At 35.0% G+C, this 17,906-nt stretch overlaps 5 protein-coding genes across 5 annotated transcripts; 3 read left to right on the top strand and 2 right to left on the bottom strand. All coding sequences in view use genetic code 12, as the record gives it.

The window, feature by feature from the left end:
- Nucleotides 1–423: 423 nt before the first annotated feature.
- On the top strand, nucleotides 424–1,935 carry J8A68_005933 (uncharacterized protein; the record flags this gene model as incomplete). The annotated part of the gene is made up of 1 exon (XM_049410053.1): nucleotides 424–1,935. The coding sequence occupies one exon, from the start codon at nucleotides 424–426 to the stop codon at nucleotides 1,933–1,935; it is 1,512 nt and encodes a 503-aa protein (XP_049260747.1).
- A 115-nt stretch (nucleotides 1,936–2,050) lies between these two features.
- Nucleotides 2,051–4,813, bottom strand: J8A68_005932 (putative ATP-dependent RNA helicase; the record flags this gene model as incomplete). The annotated part of the gene is made up of 1 exon (XM_049410052.1): nucleotides 2,051–4,813. The coding sequence occupies one exon, from the start codon at nucleotides 4,811–4,813 to the stop codon at nucleotides 2,051–2,053; it is 2,763 nt and encodes a 920-aa protein (XP_049260746.1).
- Nucleotides 4,814–11,109: 6,296 nt separating this feature from the next.
- On the top strand, nucleotides 11,110–12,291 carry WOR2 (Zn(II)2Cys6 transcription factor WOR2; the record flags this gene model as incomplete). The annotated part of the gene is made up of 1 exon (XM_049410051.1): nucleotides 11,110–12,291. The coding sequence occupies one exon, from the start codon at nucleotides 11,110–11,112 to the stop codon at nucleotides 12,289–12,291; it is 1,182 nt and encodes a 393-aa protein (XP_049260745.1).
- A 2,566-nt stretch (nucleotides 12,292–14,857) lies between these two features.
- Nucleotides 14,858–15,409, top strand: RHB1 (putative GTPase; the record flags this gene model as incomplete). Its single annotated transcript, XM_049410049.1, has 1 exon — nucleotides 14,858–15,409. The coding sequence occupies one exon, from the start codon at nucleotides 14,858–14,860 to the stop codon at nucleotides 15,407–15,409; it is 552 nt and encodes a 183-aa protein (XP_049260744.1).
- Nucleotides 15,410–15,649: 240 nt separating this feature from the next.
- Nucleotides 15,650–17,281, bottom strand: MCA1 (Ca(2+)-dependent cysteine protease; the record flags this gene model as incomplete). The annotated part of the gene is made up of 1 exon (XM_049410048.1): nucleotides 15,650–17,281. One exon carries the CDS (start codon nucleotides 17,279–17,281, stop codon nucleotides 15,650–15,652), a length of 1,632 nt encoding a protein of 543 aa, XP_049260743.1.
- Nucleotides 17,282–17,906: the final 625 nt, after the last annotated feature.

Below are 17,906 nucleotides of genomic sequence, written 5' to 3'. Positions count from 1 at the left end.
AACAAACCAGCAATCCAAAAAAAAGGGATTTTCAACAAAACTTTAAAATTTCATTTCCCTTTCTCTTCTCCTTACAACTACAACAACTTAAATATTTGAAAGTAAAGGTAATAAACTTTTGATAAAACTTATAAGTAAACCATTGTTTATTTTAGAAAACAAATTATTTAAATAGAAAAAGTCATATTTTAATTGCAATTCAGATTAATATATTGATTAATTGAAAATTGTAAATTTAACTTGAAGTAATAAAAATCAAATAGATTTGTATAATTAATCGAATACATAGTTTATTTAATAATCTTTTTGTTTAGTTTTTATACAAATCAATAAAAAGAACAAAAAAAATACATAAGATAACAAATTCCTCGAGTGTACTCCCTTAGTAACTATCTTAGTTTAGCATAATATTATATATTAGTCATGTCGAATATTGATGAAGATGAAGCTCTTTTTGAAGATCTTTATGGTGATGATGAACAAACAACTTCAAACACAGAAGTAAAACCAACAGAAGAAAAATCAGCTGAACCAACTCCAGTAGAAGAAACCCAGGAACCAGCAAAAGAGACCGAGGAATCTGCTTCCCCTGAAGTATCCGCTGCCCCTGAGGAAACCAATCAACCTCAGCAAGATGCTCAACAACCCCAAGAACCACAACCAGAACAACAGCAACAACAAACTCCACAAGCCACACCAGATACCGTGCCTCAACCCCCACAACAAGCTACCAATGCACCAGGTCAACAACAATTCGATCCTAGTCAATTTCAAGGCTATCAACAATTTCCAGGTATGCCACCATTGCCCTCAGTTCCAGGAATGCCACCTCAAGGTTTCCCAGGAATGCAAGGAGGAGCAATGCCTCCAGTTCCTCCTGCACCTCAGGTTCAACATGAACCTTCTCAAGTAGGTAAAGATAGCGGAAAGATGTTCATTGGTGGTCTTAACTGGGATACTACTGAAGAAGGATTAGTTGAATACTTTTCGAAATTCGGTGAAGTTAGTGATTATACGATTATGAAAGATACTGCTACTGGTAGATCAAGAGGTTTCGGTTTCTTAACTTTTAAAGATCCTAAATCAGTCGATGAAGTTATCAAAACTGATCATATCTTGGATGGTAAATTAATCGATCCAAAAAGAGCTATTGCTAGAGAAGAACAAGATAGAATTGGAAAAATCTTTGTAGGTGGTATTGACCCAATGGTCAACGAAAAAGAATTCTATGATTTCTTTGCTCAATACGGTAGTATCATCGATGCACAATTGATGATAGATAAGGATACCGGTAGATCAAGAGGTTTCGGATTCATCACATATGATTCACCCGATGCTGTTGATAGAGTTACTGTTAATAAGTACTTATCTTTAAAAGGAAAAGCCATGGAAGTAAAGCGCGCAGAACCAAGAGGTCAACATCAACAGAATGTATTGATGCAACAACAACAGCAGCAGCAGCAAAATTACTATAACCAATATGGTGGTGCATCGTATGGACAAATGTATCCTCAAGCCACTGCGGCAGCATCAACTGGAAACATGTATGGTCAACAAGTCAACCCAGCTATGAACCAAGAATATATGAGATATTATCAATGGTTTATGTATCAACAAGCCCAACAAGCCCAGCAAGCAGCAGCAGCTACCGCAGCTGGACAATCACCAACTATGGCTGAAAGTCAACCCGCTCAACAACCTTTGAATCCTCAACAACAAGCTAATGACCCTGAGCCAGAAGCTCAACAAGACTACAATAATGAAGAAAGATCAAATCATAATGATGATTATGACAACCCACATCGTGATCAAAGAAGAATGAACGTGCCAAAGGGTCCAAGAAGGTCATATGGACAATCCGGTCCAAGAGGTAGAGGTGGTTATCATAGAAGAGGAAGAGGCTATCATCCATATAGCAGAGGTGGTAGAAGATAAATAATAAATATAGCATGTAAATTCTTGTATTACAGTTGACTTATAATCAAAAAAAAGTATTATTACGTATTCTATTAAATATACATATATTATTAAGTACACAAACAGTTTTCGATTATCTCTTTCTACTTGGACGAGCATTCTTTGCTCTCCTCTTTTCTTTAAGTAATCTAGCCTTTCTAATTTGTTCAGTAGATTTAAGTTCTTGTTGTTGTCCTGGCTTATTGTATCCCCTAACTCTCATACCTGAATCAACTGCCTTGTCAACCTTCTTCTTTTGTTTATGGAAATCGTCTCTATACTTATCTGGAAGTCTAGGAGCTTGTTGTTTCTTATGTTTGAATCGTTTATTACTATCATTTCCTTCATTGTTACCAGTATCGACTGAACTTGTAGGCTTAAGATTTCTTTGTTTTCTCCATTCTTCAAACTTACCTGATTTGAAAGTAGCTGGAATCTTTTGCCCACTTTCACCAATAATATATTTCTTATCAGTTGAAGTAGAATTGATATATTTACCCTTCTTTCTATCCCATTGCATGACTTGTTTATTCTTTTGAGTTTTATCATCATTATCTAAATCAAAAGTAGCAGCCTGAGCATCATTTGCAAACGATGAAGAGATTGATAATTGTTGATCTTGAATAACAGAAGCTGGAGCATAATGACTAAGGAAAAATTGAGGATCACGGTATGATTTCTTATTTGATATCTTATCTGCATCTTCAAAAATATCTTGTAATTCATTCTCATCGGCTTGATAACCTTTAGTTTCACCTTCTTCTTGTAAGATTTCATCTTCGATACCATGAGTCAACCCTGCGATTCTTTCCTTTTGTAATAATTCACGACGCTCTTTTGCTTTACGTTGTATAGGTGCTAATTGACGTCTTCTTCTATTCATGAATTCGACAAGACTATTTTCATCCTTGTCATTACCCTTTTTGTTAAATTCAAAAACAGTTTCTTTAAGATTTCTATTCTGTAATTTTGCTAAAAGATCAAGTTTTTGCTTTTCAAGATTTGGACCAAATAATAAATGTTGTTCATCCCATGAACCAGTATCCATGATTTCTTTGCTTCTTTTAAGAGATTCTTGCGAAGCAGCTTGTCTTGTTCTATGATATAATTTCTCCCCCTTGGCAGCAACATCCTTCAACACTTTTAATTCATAATCATTCCTGACTAAATTCTCATATAATTCTTGAAAGGTTTCCAAATCAAGTCTTGGAATTGAACCAACCACTAATCTTTCGGCATAGTTTACTTTTGGTTCAACATACGAATCACCTTGCTTTTTCTTTAAGACTTCACATTTGGATTCATGCATTGATGTCAATAATACTTTTCTACCCAAAAATAATTCCAAATCTAATAAATAAGGTAATTCCTTTTCATTAACAATAGAATAAGCCCAACCTTTATTCCCTGCTCTTGCAGTTCTACCAACTCTATGAATAAAAATCTTGGAGGAACCAGGCAAGGTGAAATTAATCACATTTGCTAAAACAGGAATATCAATACCTCTCGCAGCAACATCAGTAACAACCAAGATGTGAGTTAATCCAATTCTAAATTGATAAAGTTGATGTTTTCTGGCATGTTGATCCAAAGTACCATAGATATATGAAACTAAGTATCCTGCATCTCTTAATAATCTGGTTACGTACTCGACATGATGTTTTGTAGGTACGAAGATGATTGTGGAATGTTCGGATGGTAATGTGTTTGCGGAAGGCATTCTTTCTTTCTTGAATTTGAATTTACGCTTCTTTCCTTTATCATCTTCCTCTTCTTCATCAGATTCTACTTGTCTCTTATCTATATCTTGTAATTTCTTGATTTGTTCAGGGGTACCTAATGGCATCTTAATGACTTCTTGTAATACATACATCAAATTGGCTTCTCTTTCATTCTTTTTGGTAGTGAAGTATGCCATTTGTAATTGATCTGATATTTTACTTTCTGCATCCAATCTGACCAAAACTGGATTTGTTAAACCCGCTTTGGCAAAATCAACCAAAGATCTAGGTAATGTTGCAGAAAACAAAAGTGATTGTCTATTACTTGGCAATGCTGCCAATAATTCATTTAACTGAGGAGCAAAACCCATTTCGAATAATCTATCAGCTTCATCAAAAACAATATATTGAACACTCATTAAATCGTAATCCATCTCAACTTTCAAATGTAAAAATCTACCTGGGGTACAGACAATGATATCTGGTTTTGTCATCATTTTGGAAAAATCTTCTTCTAATGAATCACCCCCAATTAACACAATGGATTGTAAATTAGTCCCATGACTAAATTCCTTGACTTGCTTGTAAGTTTGTAAAGCCAATTCTCTGGATGGAGATAAAATAATCGCACGAACACCGGCGGCCAGTCTCAGCTTCAAGGTTTCAATTAATGGTAATACAAAAGCAGCGGTCTTACCCGACCCAGTACGGGCCATACCCACAACATCTCGGGTTTCCATAACCAATGGAATCGTTTTTCTTTGAATAGGGGTTGGTTGTCTATATCCTTTTTTGGCAATATTGGTTAATAAGAATTTTGAAAACCCAAATGAAGCAAATGATCCTGCCTTAGCCTTTTTGGCAGTTGGGTTATTAGCAACGAAATATGAACTTAATATATCATCACCTTCATCTTCTTCTCCATCTGATAATTCAAGTGATGGGAATGCAGGAGTGGTGGTGGCATTTGGCTTTGATTTCTTCTTTGGTGGTGGTTTTGCTTCCTCTTCTTCATCTTCCAGATATTCAATTTCGTCTTGGATTTCTTGTTCTGAAGAGGAATCGTCGGATGAATAGTCATCGTTTTCCTTTAAGGCAAGAGAACCAGCAATATCGAATCCTTCGTCGTCTGACATTGTTTGTTTGCTTTGATATTCCTTAGATGGTTGTAAGTGAGCAGTGTAATCGGATAATTAATTTTACAACCCATCTCATCTCTCACTTACAAAGAAAAAAAAGATTCGATAAACGAAAAAAGTCGTCTAAAATAAATGTCTCCTTTAAAATATCGTAAAGCTGCAAATATTGGAACTTTTACAGCACTACCAACTGACCAATTTCCTTTCAATAAAATTCATTGTCCCTGCACCGCTGGTTATCCTATTCACGCCTTATGTTTTGGGGTACACTCTAGGATGTAATTATACGCTCATGACCAAAAAGAATGATCACTCAAAAGTATATGGAGTAGAAAAGTCTCGTTATCTCTCACTTACGAACTCCAATAAACCATGATACCGTCAAAAATCTATATGCTAGCGGAGTAATCTCTAATTTCTAACCTTAAATGAATTTTGAATTAAGGTTAATTTTAAGTTAGCACACCTTGCATATGGTGTCATTCAAGAAAAGCCAGAGCCATTATCACTCAAGCAAACAAATAAAGAAGATCCCTTGACTGATTTTGGCAAGCTTTGCCAAACTTTCGGAATACTGTGAATGAACTCTGGCAAATTTTTCCTCTTTCAACGGGAGAGTTTGGTTGATTTCACAGAGATGCACACGGTTTTAAAATAGCCGAATCAAGGACCTGCCTTTTCCCCCCACACTTCCTTTGGTCCTTTGCCTGTGCGGTAATTACGCTTGTGATAAACAGATTAGATCCCATACATAAGGAATGTCATTTATTGATATGTTTAAGCGAGAACCCTATTTAGGGTTATTAGTGTCTTGGAGGTTTTATGTCCAATGGACTAAACACTCATAACCAAAACGTATCTCATACCCAAACAAATCAGGAGGGTGGTGTGACTGTTCGTAATTTGTTATTTCATATAATTTCATCCGAGACCCATGGGAATAACCACCATTAGATAATACCCGATGTGCATATTTTGGGTAGGGGAAGTAAAGCGTTAACTCCTGAGACTAGCCAAATTCAGGTTATTGCCAAATATTATGCCAAGAAACAGTACTTAAAAAATATCAGAGAATAAAAAGAAAGAAAAACTCGTACATAATTTGGGGGAATCAAAATTTTTCATGAAAATTAATGAAAACACAAAACACAAAAAATATATATTCGCGAACCTAAACATTTTAGAGATATCACCCCGGTGGCTTTATTTTAACATCAACCGCCTTAAACATACTTGCAATCTTGACATTTTCCTACTTCTGCTTTCTATTACGTAGTTGGTGGAAGAAAACAACCTTGTTTCTCTTAATGCATGCAAGTGTGGGATTCAAAGTCCGATACGCATTGAAAATACAATTGATTCACGGTTGGCTATTTATACCAAGCTTCTTCGCTTCTGTTAGTCGTCTTAGTGTGGGGGATACAAGACGAAGATGCCTTTCGGTTGTAATAGCGCATAAATGGGGCTTGGGCCCTTTATGTTTGTCTAGGTTTGAAACGTAAATCTCGAAGAAAGGAGTGTAGCGTGCCGAAAGTATGGTGACGCCACACCTTGACATCAGATATGCACATCATGGAGGCGCAAAATCAGGTATCTGACATTCGCAGATCCGATTTGGTCGGCTTCTCTTCCTTCTTTGATGGACGGATCGCGCGCCTTGCTGTAAGGTTATGCAAAGCCGACTTACCTGGAGAAAGTAACACACATTATGAGCAAAAAAAAATACTCCCTGGAATAAACTAAGGTAGTCTAGAGCGAGTACTGGTAATGTCGGATGTATACCGTACTCTTTAACATTTGAAACAAATTCTATATCGATCCGATCCCAAAAGATTTGCGAACTATTTCACAAAATCAAATGGAAATCTTGTAAGGCGAAAGAACAATAGTTCAAAATATTTCACTTGTTGATTTTTCATCGATTCGGTTTGGCTTGGTTTGCTTCAAAAGAATCTACCAGTTTTTGGATTTGTGTGTTGTTCTGGCCCATAATACATAATTTTTATTGTTACGTATTATGCATTGAATGAGAAGTTAGACTAAATTAGATATGCGAGTTACACATTTAAATGATTAAAAATATTTTTCGATTGCATCAAAAAAATATGATGAAACTCAATTTGGGGGGACTAACATTTAATTAAGTCATATCAGGAGATAAAACCTTAACAGGTGGCTTATTTGGACGTCATGATATGATATGTTGTAGCAACAAATAATCAAAGATACAAACGTTTTATAGCCGACATAAGTGCGGGTCACAGTTCAAGTTATAAAACCAAGTGATTACGTAGAAAATATTGTCAACTTTAAGCGGTTCAAGTATTCGAACTAAAAATAAAAAGAACACAAGAGTCATTCGTTAAGCAAACGAAGAAATCCAAATTGAAATAGCCACGTTGAAAGAAAGAAATTGCTGTGCGAAGAATTACCTTCTATTAGCCACAGGTGAGTGATTAAACAAAATAATATGCAACGTTTCGTTTGTGGCACAGTAAAAAAGTAATTCGCCTAGGTGTGTAATATCATACAAGTTTATTATTTAGAAAATACATAGGGAGGAAAAGCCCCCTTGAAATCAAATATTTCTCTGAAATTTGGTCATTCAAAGGGGTTGCTGGACCGTGACGATATACATTGTACATAATCTTGAAAAAAGAAAGTGGGATAACAAAAGAGCAGAAAAATAAGAGATAGGATCTTCGTTTAGCGCTAAAAACCTTTTTAAAAAAAAACTCAATTGGAATATTTTTCAAAAATGATATTTATTTTTTATCTTCTAATTTAATTGAAAAATATTTTTTGTGCACGATTTTCTAATTAGAATTGCTATTTAATTAAATTAAATTAATAATAAATTCCAGATTTACCCAACAACTTTACTTAACAATAAAAACTTCCATTTATGGGTCATACATTAAGTCCGGGAGAATATAAAAATAGCGCGCAATCAAAGGAATTAATTAATTAGCCACAAAGCTATCATGTAGTTGTTACATTGTTAAGTAAATCTTAGCCTCGAATCAAAAAAAAATAAAGGTTTAAACCCAGAATTAAACTTTTTAGACTTCGATTCTTTTTTTTAGGGAGTGTGTACCTCGATTTACCCTCTCCTCCTTTTTTTTTTATTTTTCATTCTTCTCCAATTTAATTAAAATTATTTTAAAAGAAGGGCTGATCACATAAAAACCAAAAACATGGGCGCGAAAATAGGCTAGTTCAACGGGACATAACGAAAAGTCATCGATGAATCAACGGAATATTATAAGAAAATCAGTATTTTCTTGGATTTTCTTTGCTGCCCAAAAATTCTTGTATGGAAATATGTCACAAATACATTAATTACACAAAGTAAGATAATTTTTTTTTATTAAAAAGATTAACTCTCGCTAAAAATGCTGCCTTGCGACAAACTAAAATTGTTTTTCCATTCGTTCCGTCTGTCATGTCACTAGTTTGAAGTGTCGTAAATCTCCAAGCGCATCGACAAACAAGATTAAAAAATACTTTTGAAAGGAAGAAAATAATATTTTTTGAAATACTTTAATAATAATATTATTGAATCCCAAGTGAGATTTTTTTATATTTTTATTTTTTTTGGTTTTTAAATAATATCAAAATCCATCAGGCAAGAATCAAAATGGGAGAATAGAACCGCCCTTTGCAGCAAATTACACATTTCTCTATTTTAGGCTGAAAGGAATCAAAGGGTGAAAGAAACAAAAATGAAGAAAGGATGTACAAAACAATTAGTCTCTACCATGTTACCATTATAATAAGAACTTTGGGCTAAAACATTCAACGTGTGGTTTTGTTCAATAACAAAGAGCAACCAAAAATTGAAATAATTGAATGTTTCAAAATGAACTATGCTTGCTTTTTCGTTTGTTTAACCTACCGAGAGCTTGTCGCTGCTAAGAGAGAATAAAAGTGTTCTAGATTTTCTTTTTGGGGATTAGAAAAATAAATTATTATCCTTATCACCCCTCCTCCTCATTTTATAAACCTCCTCTTTATTTCCTTTTGATTACTAGAAGTGAGAAAAAATATCTGAACATAACATGTCATTTTAACATAACCTGACCTGAGAAATTTTCTTTCGTTTGTTTCTTTTAATTCTTACGTTTACGGAAATGTGTACCTCATGTTCCCTTTTCACACACGGCATTGTTTTGCCGATTGTCATATTACATAGGAAGGTTTGACTCCTTAGCGTTACATCCACAAAAAGATTCCTAGTTGCGTATTTCTAACCCAATATACCCAACAATATCCTTCTTGAACAAGAGTCATTATCGAATGTTGTTTGTTAACCAACAAAGAAGAAAAAGTTATCGCGTTATTTTCTAAGGGTTGTTATTTTTAGAACTTCTTTGTTGTGCACTCTTAGCTACACAATATAATAAAGCCTTGTTGGCAATTTTACCCGAAAACGCAAAATAAATGTACGAAGAGCGAGAAAAATGGGATTATGTCAAAGCATGATGTAATACGGAACTTGGCTATGTCGAGATCTGCTATCATTCGATTGACGTATATAAGAAAGTTCCCAAAAATAGAAAGCCAATTACGTCAGATGGATCGCGTTTGTGAAAATATGTGAAAAAAAAATCAGACATTCTTATGTTCGCTCGTAAAGGCAACTGATTTTGTGAACCAATTTAGACAATAGTACAAAATATAACAATTACTTCAATTAAATTAATAATTTTCTTAAACAATATCTCTACTACCCAAAGTGCAACCTCTTCTTACCTTCCGTTCCGGTTTGTTCGGGGAGCGAATTTTATTGCGCTAAGACTTGGCACAGAACTAGACTTAATTTTGCGGATCGAACGAAAGAAGCTCGATTTTAAGATTTCCAAAAAAGTTAATTTATATCGCTTTTTCTCCCTAGAATATACAAAGCTATTCGCGTTTAATTACCAACCTATTCTTCTCAAAGCTCTATCTATTGGATAAAAGAAACTCATATACGAGGATTTGTTAATTAAATTATTCTTTTTCGATCGGGTATTCCAAAGTTTTATCCGGGGAACTTTATGCTTTTTAATATTGTGACTCTTTCGCCAGAAGGGAACTTCTTGTTTGATTCCCGGGGCTGGGAAGGAATGACGGATGATACCTTTGAGGCTAATTTAGGAAAGCAAAAAAATAGAAAAAAGCTTATCTATCTAGCCACAAGAGTCATGTAGCAATGTGATTTGCCATCATCATCACCTCATTTAATGAATCATGTATGAACGACAAACTGAAATTTCATGACAGGGGTTTAAGGTTAGTTAGGCTAGTTTTCGTTGATAAACTCGTTTCTTTTGTACGCTAGCGGTAGATTCCCTAAAAGTGTACAGTGGTTTTATAACCTTATTTTCCTCAGAATGCAGTTTTTCCCGAATGGTTGAAAACAGAGACTGAGAAACTGGTCACCAAGTAAACTTTGATCCACCCCTTGGAGGGCGTGAATGATGTTTATCCATTTTGTTGAAAATCGCCCGATATTGCTGCTATAGACCGTATACTCTTTTGTATACATTCTTATTCAATTACGAGACAAATGGCCAAGGAGCTTTGGCGGTAGTATTGCATAATGCAGCAAAATCATTCATTTTTCAAAATTTAGCGAATTAAAATTTCAAGAAACTGGGTGCAGCTGTTATCGAAAATGTATTGCATCAGCCTCATGTGAAAATTACATGTTAAATATACTCCCGCTGGACTGTAGAAGGGAGATCATTTATAAGGTTGATCATTTAAAACATTGTGGTGAGAAATGTGCTTGAAGTTACTGTCGAATTATAATTACGGTTAGTACAAAGAAATAAATTGTTCAATATGCAAAAGCCTCCTTGATTTTTTTTTTCTGGACAAATAATTTTTTGGGGGAGATTCATTAAAAAAATAAATATATTATTTTTTTTTTCGGTTTGGAAAATATTTTTTTTTTCGATGATTTGATGCATGCATATAATTCTAAAAAATAAGATATTTTTTTATTAGGTATATGCGTACGCATTATTTCTAATTTTCAGTATTTTTATGATTAATTTTTTTTTGATTTCTAATACAATTAATTAGTTTTAATATAAATATATAAGATTAGATTATTTTCCTTTTAAGTTGCGTTTTTTTTTGTTTCTTCTTTTGCATATAAATTCTTTATTTTAACAAAGTTATCAAATTATCAAACAAACTCATTTTATTTTAAAGGGTCTTAAGTTTTTATTTAAAAGGAGACCCATAACCTATTTATAATACATACATAGTGGTACAAACTTAACATACACAGGATCAAAATGACACCGTTACCATCTGTAGCAGAGTTAATGACTTCAACCCAAGTGTTTCAAAACACTAGACGGTCACCACCAACTAATCAGGGTCCATTACCAGGAATCATAACTTCAAGCACATCACCCCGTTCACCAGAACAACAACTTAAACCAGAACAAGTACCATCCACAGCAACAACTTCACCTTCATCATTTTCAAATTATTCATCGTTACCCCCTCCAGTTCGTAGATTAACGGAGTCATCTATATATGCCACTGGTGGTGCTGGTTCATCATCGTCGACATCCATGAATCCATCTTCATCTTCAGAATCAAAGCTTGCGCCTCCATACATATTAGCTCCACAACCTCCACAACACCAACAGCAACCAGCTGTTGTTCCTGCTATAAACAAACAAATGCCCAATTATACAGTCTATAACCGTGAAGCAATATCGCCAATATCGCATCAAGGGTATCAACCCGGTCCACCACCAGGAGCACAAGCAATGGGAGTTCCACCACCTCCACCTCCACCAGGCATGTTTCCACAATATTACTACTATCCTCCACCACCACCACCTCCAGGATCTATCTCAGGACAACCAATGGATCCATATTATGCCGCGGGGCCACCAACACAACAAGCACGCGGTGTCCCCCCTCAACCTCAATACATGACCGGTCCGCCACCACCACAACCTCAACAACACCCTGGACCACCACCACCCCATGGCCACCTCCCACCGGGCTATTATGTGCCTGCACCTGGTGCATATCTCCAAAACTACCCACCACAAGCATATGAAGAAAACAACGCGTTAATGAACAAAAGAAGGATCATCAAAAGAAGAACCCGGACTGGCTGTTTGACGTGTCGTAAAAGAAGGATAAAATGTGATGAAAGGAAACCTACATGTTTCAATTGTGAGAGGTCAAAGAAGGTTTGTTTAGGATATGAGAATTTACATAATTTACAACCAAGGAGGCGAAATCGGGATACTAGTTTAGATTTGAAGGATGGGGTGAAGATGGAACTGGAACCTAGTGGATCTTCGGGGGATGGGGGACATGAAGAAGACCAACATAAGAGGCAGAATAACAATGGTAATGGTGGTGTGGCTGGTGGTTTGACGCTACCTCCCCCTATTCCAAGCTATTTTCCTGCAAACAATAAAATGTCAGTACATGATTTAATCAAGTAGAAAAGAAACGCGCGATTATGGTGATGATATTGTTAGCATTTATTGTTTAATGATAATGACAATTTTTATGAATTGTATAAATATGTTTTATTATTATTATTATTATAGCTTTTATAGTTTATATTTTATAACATGTATTTCTAATAAAGAACTATTTGGAAAAGGGATTGTACTTTTTTTATTTTCATGTGAATTGTACATGTATGTATGTACGTATGTAGGTTGTATATTACACAGTCAAAAAAGGGGGGTGTTTTGCATAATGCAACAAGCGGCTTACAAATAAAAGGAGTTAACAATACGCCTCTCATAAAGTTGCTGTTTTAGCCGGAATATTAAAGACAATAAGATTGTTTTGTCTATTTTCCCATTCTCTTTTTAGAAAAACATTGCACATACCCCTCTGGAAATATGACTAGGGGGGTGAAAGATATTTTTGTAACCTTCGTAAATGCATAGTTACCGAATAGACAAACAAAAAACAGGGATAGCGAAAAATCATATGACAAAGCATCCTTTTTGGCTTAGGTAGTTGAGGCATTTCACAAAGCGGTATCTACAAGCTAGAAGAAACGAGATAAGTACTGACGAGAACGTGGGAGGCATAGTGCAAGTTGAAAGGCTTTCTTTGATTTGGGATTTGGCCGTTTTGATAGAAGGACCCTGAATGTAAAAGCTTCCGTAATAACTTTTTTCTTGGCTGGCTAATGAAGCTTAACACCGACATGTCACTTTTCCGGGGTAACCTTTCTTTCTTCTTGTGAAATCCCGTGCGAATACATAATTGCCGCAGCATTCAATGATATCATGGCCCTCATAAGCGCATACATCATTTTTGAAGGGCGTTTTGTGTATACAGTTAAACAGCTGGAATACGCATTTCGGTTAAATTACCAAAGTATATCCATCGAAGAAAAAAAAGTTTTAGCCGAAAATAAAATTAAAAAAAAAAGAGAATAAGTTAATTAATAAAATAAATTATGTTCCACTAAATTGAGTTTGTTGCTACAGCTACTCTCTCCTGTGATTATTAAGCTTTTTCCAAATGAAACTAGCTTATGCATATTTTTTCCTATTGTAATACATGAATCACTTTACAGGAAAGAATGAGAGAAACTATGTGATACTTTAAAGTTGTGTGCAATCTGGAAATTTCGGTTATATTTCAGGCTGTGATTTAGATTTACCACACAAAATTGAATTTCATGTAAAATGCATTGAACAACTGTTACAAGTCAAGGGAATCTCGCTAAATATGACAAACCGTACAACCAAGGGAGATCTCGGCATCTTCCAAGCACATATACACAGGTGCCAAGTAGTTCAATCCTCTTCTTTTATCATTAATCAATAGGTTCTAGAACCAAAAGAATTGAAGTCTTTTTTTGTTGATTCCCATGAATTTCTTTTTCTTTTGTGCAAAGTATTTTTTTTAATTGCTGTTGAGTGAGTGGTTTTGTCTGATTTAAACGAAAATTTATAAATAGTCACACTTTGTTTAAATATGCGTCAAACTTCGACAAATTACAAAGGGAAACTATCCTGGATTCTATTTTTTTAGAAAGGGGTTTCATACAATGACAAAGCGATTTGATTAATTTGATATTTATTATTATTGTTTCTATTTATGTTTGCCAGTTGGGTCGTCTTTTTTTTGGTTCGATGAGATCTAACTAACTTCTCATAAATAAGCGAAATAAAAATGTAACATCACCTGAAACAAAGATAAGAATAAGTAACCGATAAGAATTAATACAAAAGTTTAATTATAGAGAGACAGACAGAGAAAGAAACCATTTAAAAAATGGGACTTACGGCATTTCTTTTATATAATTAAATCTATCAGTATAGTGAATAGCCTTACAGTTATCTAGCTTGCTTTTTTCCATGGAACGAGTCGTTTAATTTTTGCAAATTTCTGGCACTCCACAAAAAAATTAAATTTAGCAACAAAATCACAAAATTATAGAGAGAGAGAGAGAGAGACAGAAGAACTACAGACCCTGCTTAAAATTTGATGAATTTTTTCTTCCATCTGTGATTACTCTCTCTAACCAATCGAGTCCCAACCCCCTTATCTCTCTATCTCTCGAATGATAAAGCAATATTCTAATTACAAATATATCAAAAGTTTAATGCCTCTCTTTGGTTGTTGGTTGTTGATTTTTGCGGGCTTTTTTTTTGGTTGTTGAAATACCCGCCTTTCTTTTTTTTTTTTTTTTTTTTTTTTTTTTTTTTTTTTTTTTTTTTTTTTTTTTTTTNATCCTCCTTTTTTTTTTTTTTTTTTTTTTTTTTTTATTTCTTTTGGGTCTCTCATTCAATTTTTACTTTGCAAGTATAACATTGCAACAAAACAATTCTCAACAAATCAATCAGCAACTTACCTTTTACTTTGTCTGTTTAACTTTACAAGAACATTAAAACCTCCACCTAGATTATACACAGACCCCCTTCATCCATCCTCACTCACCACTCCAACACCAACACACAGCATCACTGCTCATACTTATATCGCCCCCCCATATAACAGTAATACCATACATACATACATACATAATAAATAACCATGCTGGTCAAGGCAAGAAAGATAGCAGTTGTTGGTTCTCGTTCAGTTGGGAAGTCATCAATGACAGTAAGATTTGTTGAAGATCATTTTGTTGAAAGTTATTATCCAACCATTGAAAATCAATTTAGTAAATCAATAAATTATAAAAATCAAGATTATGCCATTGAAATATTGGATACTGCAGGACAAGATGAATTTAGTATTATGAATGAGAAACATCTAATAGGAATACATGGATATATATTGGTCTATTCTGTTACTAGTAGACAATCCTTTGAATTGATTGAATTCATTAGAGATAAGATTTTGAATTCGATTGGAAATGATGAATTACCAATGGTTTTGGTTGGGAATAAAAGTGATTTAAATTATCAAAGACAAGTTGATACTAAAGAAGGTGAAGAATTAGCTAAAAGATTTAAATGTAAGTTTTTAGAAACTTCAGTTAGAAATAATGTGAATATAAATTCAGCATTTGAAAGTTTAATTGATGAAATTGAAAAAATACAAAATCCAATTATTAAACGAGATGATAAATGTATTGTTATGTAACAAAGCCAAGAGGCAAAGGCAAAACCCCAACCCCAGGAATGAGATGAGATGACATATATATACATAATACATAATAATAATATTTCTTTTTAAAATATAGAGTGGTTTTTTTTTAATTAGTTAATTAGTTAATTATATAAATTTGGAATAATGATCTTTTCAAATTTTAGTTCAGAAAGAGAACATAAACCATCGCAAGACACTAAGATTAATATAAAACAAAAGATATAACATCTAATATCAAACGATAAACTGTAAATTAACATCAATAGGATGAGAAGCAGATAATTGAGGTTTTTGACTATATTTACTACTCAAAACCTCTCTCATATTCTGTAATAAACTCAAATAAGATTGATCAGGATTTTGTCTCATAACAGTCATAAACGCATAACTCATAGCTCCCGTACTTTGTCCATCTTCTTTTGCATCAGCACTAGTTTGATCATCCTTACATCCACTCATAGAAATAACATCAGCAGGAGCCGTCTTTGTTTGTTTCGTCTTTTCATACGCCTTTTCCGCCTTGTCTTTATTCAAAAATGATTTAACCAACCCAGTAACCCCCTTAATCATAGCACCCGTATCTCCTTTACTATATGCCATTGCCGCCTCCATCAACCCCTCTCCAGCTTCCTGCAATACATTAGGCTCCTTAACAACTCCCTTGGTCGAATACATATATGGCAAATCCAACACCGACCCCGAATGACAAGAATCAAAAATCGCCGTTAATCTAACCCCCTGAGGCAATGTCTTCACCAACAAATCATGTAATTGATCATCGACAATAAACCCATTCGTCTCAAAATCTAACGGATATATAACTTCATCATATCCATCCTCTTCATCCCCATCTAAATCCGGTGTCTGGCCTCCGTGGCCACTATAGTGGAAAAACAAAGAATCATTGGGTTTGGCATCCTTGACCAACCATCCAATGGCATCAAGAATGTTTTGTTTGGTAGGGATGGCCCTCTGGGAGGTTTGTTTGTCATTAAGCATGACCATATCTTCGGCTTTGAATCCTTGAGTTAATAAGAATTGTTTCACGTTTTCACAATCGTTGATACAGCCTTTGAGTTCTTGTTTGGTTCCGATGTAGTTTATACCGACGAATAATGCTTTTTTCTTCCCCGAGCATTGGGAGTATTGATAGGTGTAGTTCCCGACTCCGAAGGATTGGGGTTGGGATGATGGTTGGGTATAGTGACCACGACCGCCAGATTGACGACCACTACCACTTGGTGGGGCTTCGGACGGGCGAGAGTAGCTACCTTGTCCTGATGGAGGACCAGAAGGACGGGAATAACTATCTTGTCCAGGTGGAGGCCCAGATGGACGGGAGTAGCCACCTTGGGAATAGCTACCTCCCTGACTAGGTGGAGCACCAGATGGACGTGAATAATTGTCCTGACCAGGTGGAGGCCCAGATGGTCTCAGATATCCACCAGAAGACCCATCATATCTATCATCATTCCTACCACCGTCATGACGTCTATTGTCATCATAGCTATGCTGACCAGGAGGAGGACCCGATGGTCTACTGTATCTTCCTTGTTCATTATCATTATATCTAGACTCGTGTCTTCTATCGTCATGTCTGCCTTCATTGTGACCGTAGCTTTGTCCGGGAGGGGGGCCAGATGGTCGATCATATCCACCCTGAGGTGCACCATATCCACCCTGAGGTGCACCATATCCACCCTGAGGTGCACCGTATCCACCTTGTGGACCACCATAACCTCCCTGGGGACCACCATATCCGCCTTGAGGTCCACCATAGCCTTGTTGAGGAGGACGATCTCCATAGCTTCCTCCCTGTTGTTGTTGGCTATGCCCGTACGTATGTCTACCTTGTCCTGGGAACATGATTTTACTCAATTATTTAATTGATTGATAATTAACAATTGATTGAAAAGAAGAAAGAAAGAAGAAAGAAGAAAAGTGAAACGATGAATTTACGAAATTTCGTGGTTTTAAGTTTTCCATTGGCATTGTAAAGAAGAATGTATTGAGAAATAATACAAAGAAAAAAAATTGAAATATATTTATGATGTCATCATTAACTAAGACCCTCGTGTCTTAGATATCAGTATTATAACTATAGAGATAGATACGCTAAATAAATAGGCTAATTATTAATTAGACCCTAACAAGTGGTAGCAGTTTACAAAATAATAATAATACTACACGCATAGTGTAAACACAGAGGAAATGTGTTAACATTCACTCCAAATAATTAATTGACACATTAACAAAAAAGAGTCAAGGGGGGAGGGGCAGTTCTGTACTGATGAAATTGATATGAGAGATTGAACTCCAATTTATTATTTATCCATATCAGAAAAATCTTATTAATATTATGTAAATCCCCTTTATTCCATTCTACCCCCTTTGTTTACACCCTATTGTATTATTATTAATGACACTCTGGTTAGTTCCACGATGACTACAAATGAATTGGAACACTGGTCTATATAAATTTTTGTTTGTC

This window comes from Hemisphaericaspora subhashii (genome assembly GCF_019202705.1).
Source record: "Hemisphaericaspora subhashii strain CBS 10753 chromosome Unknown scaffold10, whole genome shotgun sequence".
NCBI lineage: Eukaryota > Fungi > Ascomycota > Pichiomycetes > Serinales > Debaryomycetaceae > Hemisphaericaspora > Hemisphaericaspora subhashii.
Note: the sequence above shows the minus strand (reverse complement) of the source record. Positions and strands in the feature narration are given on the sequence as shown.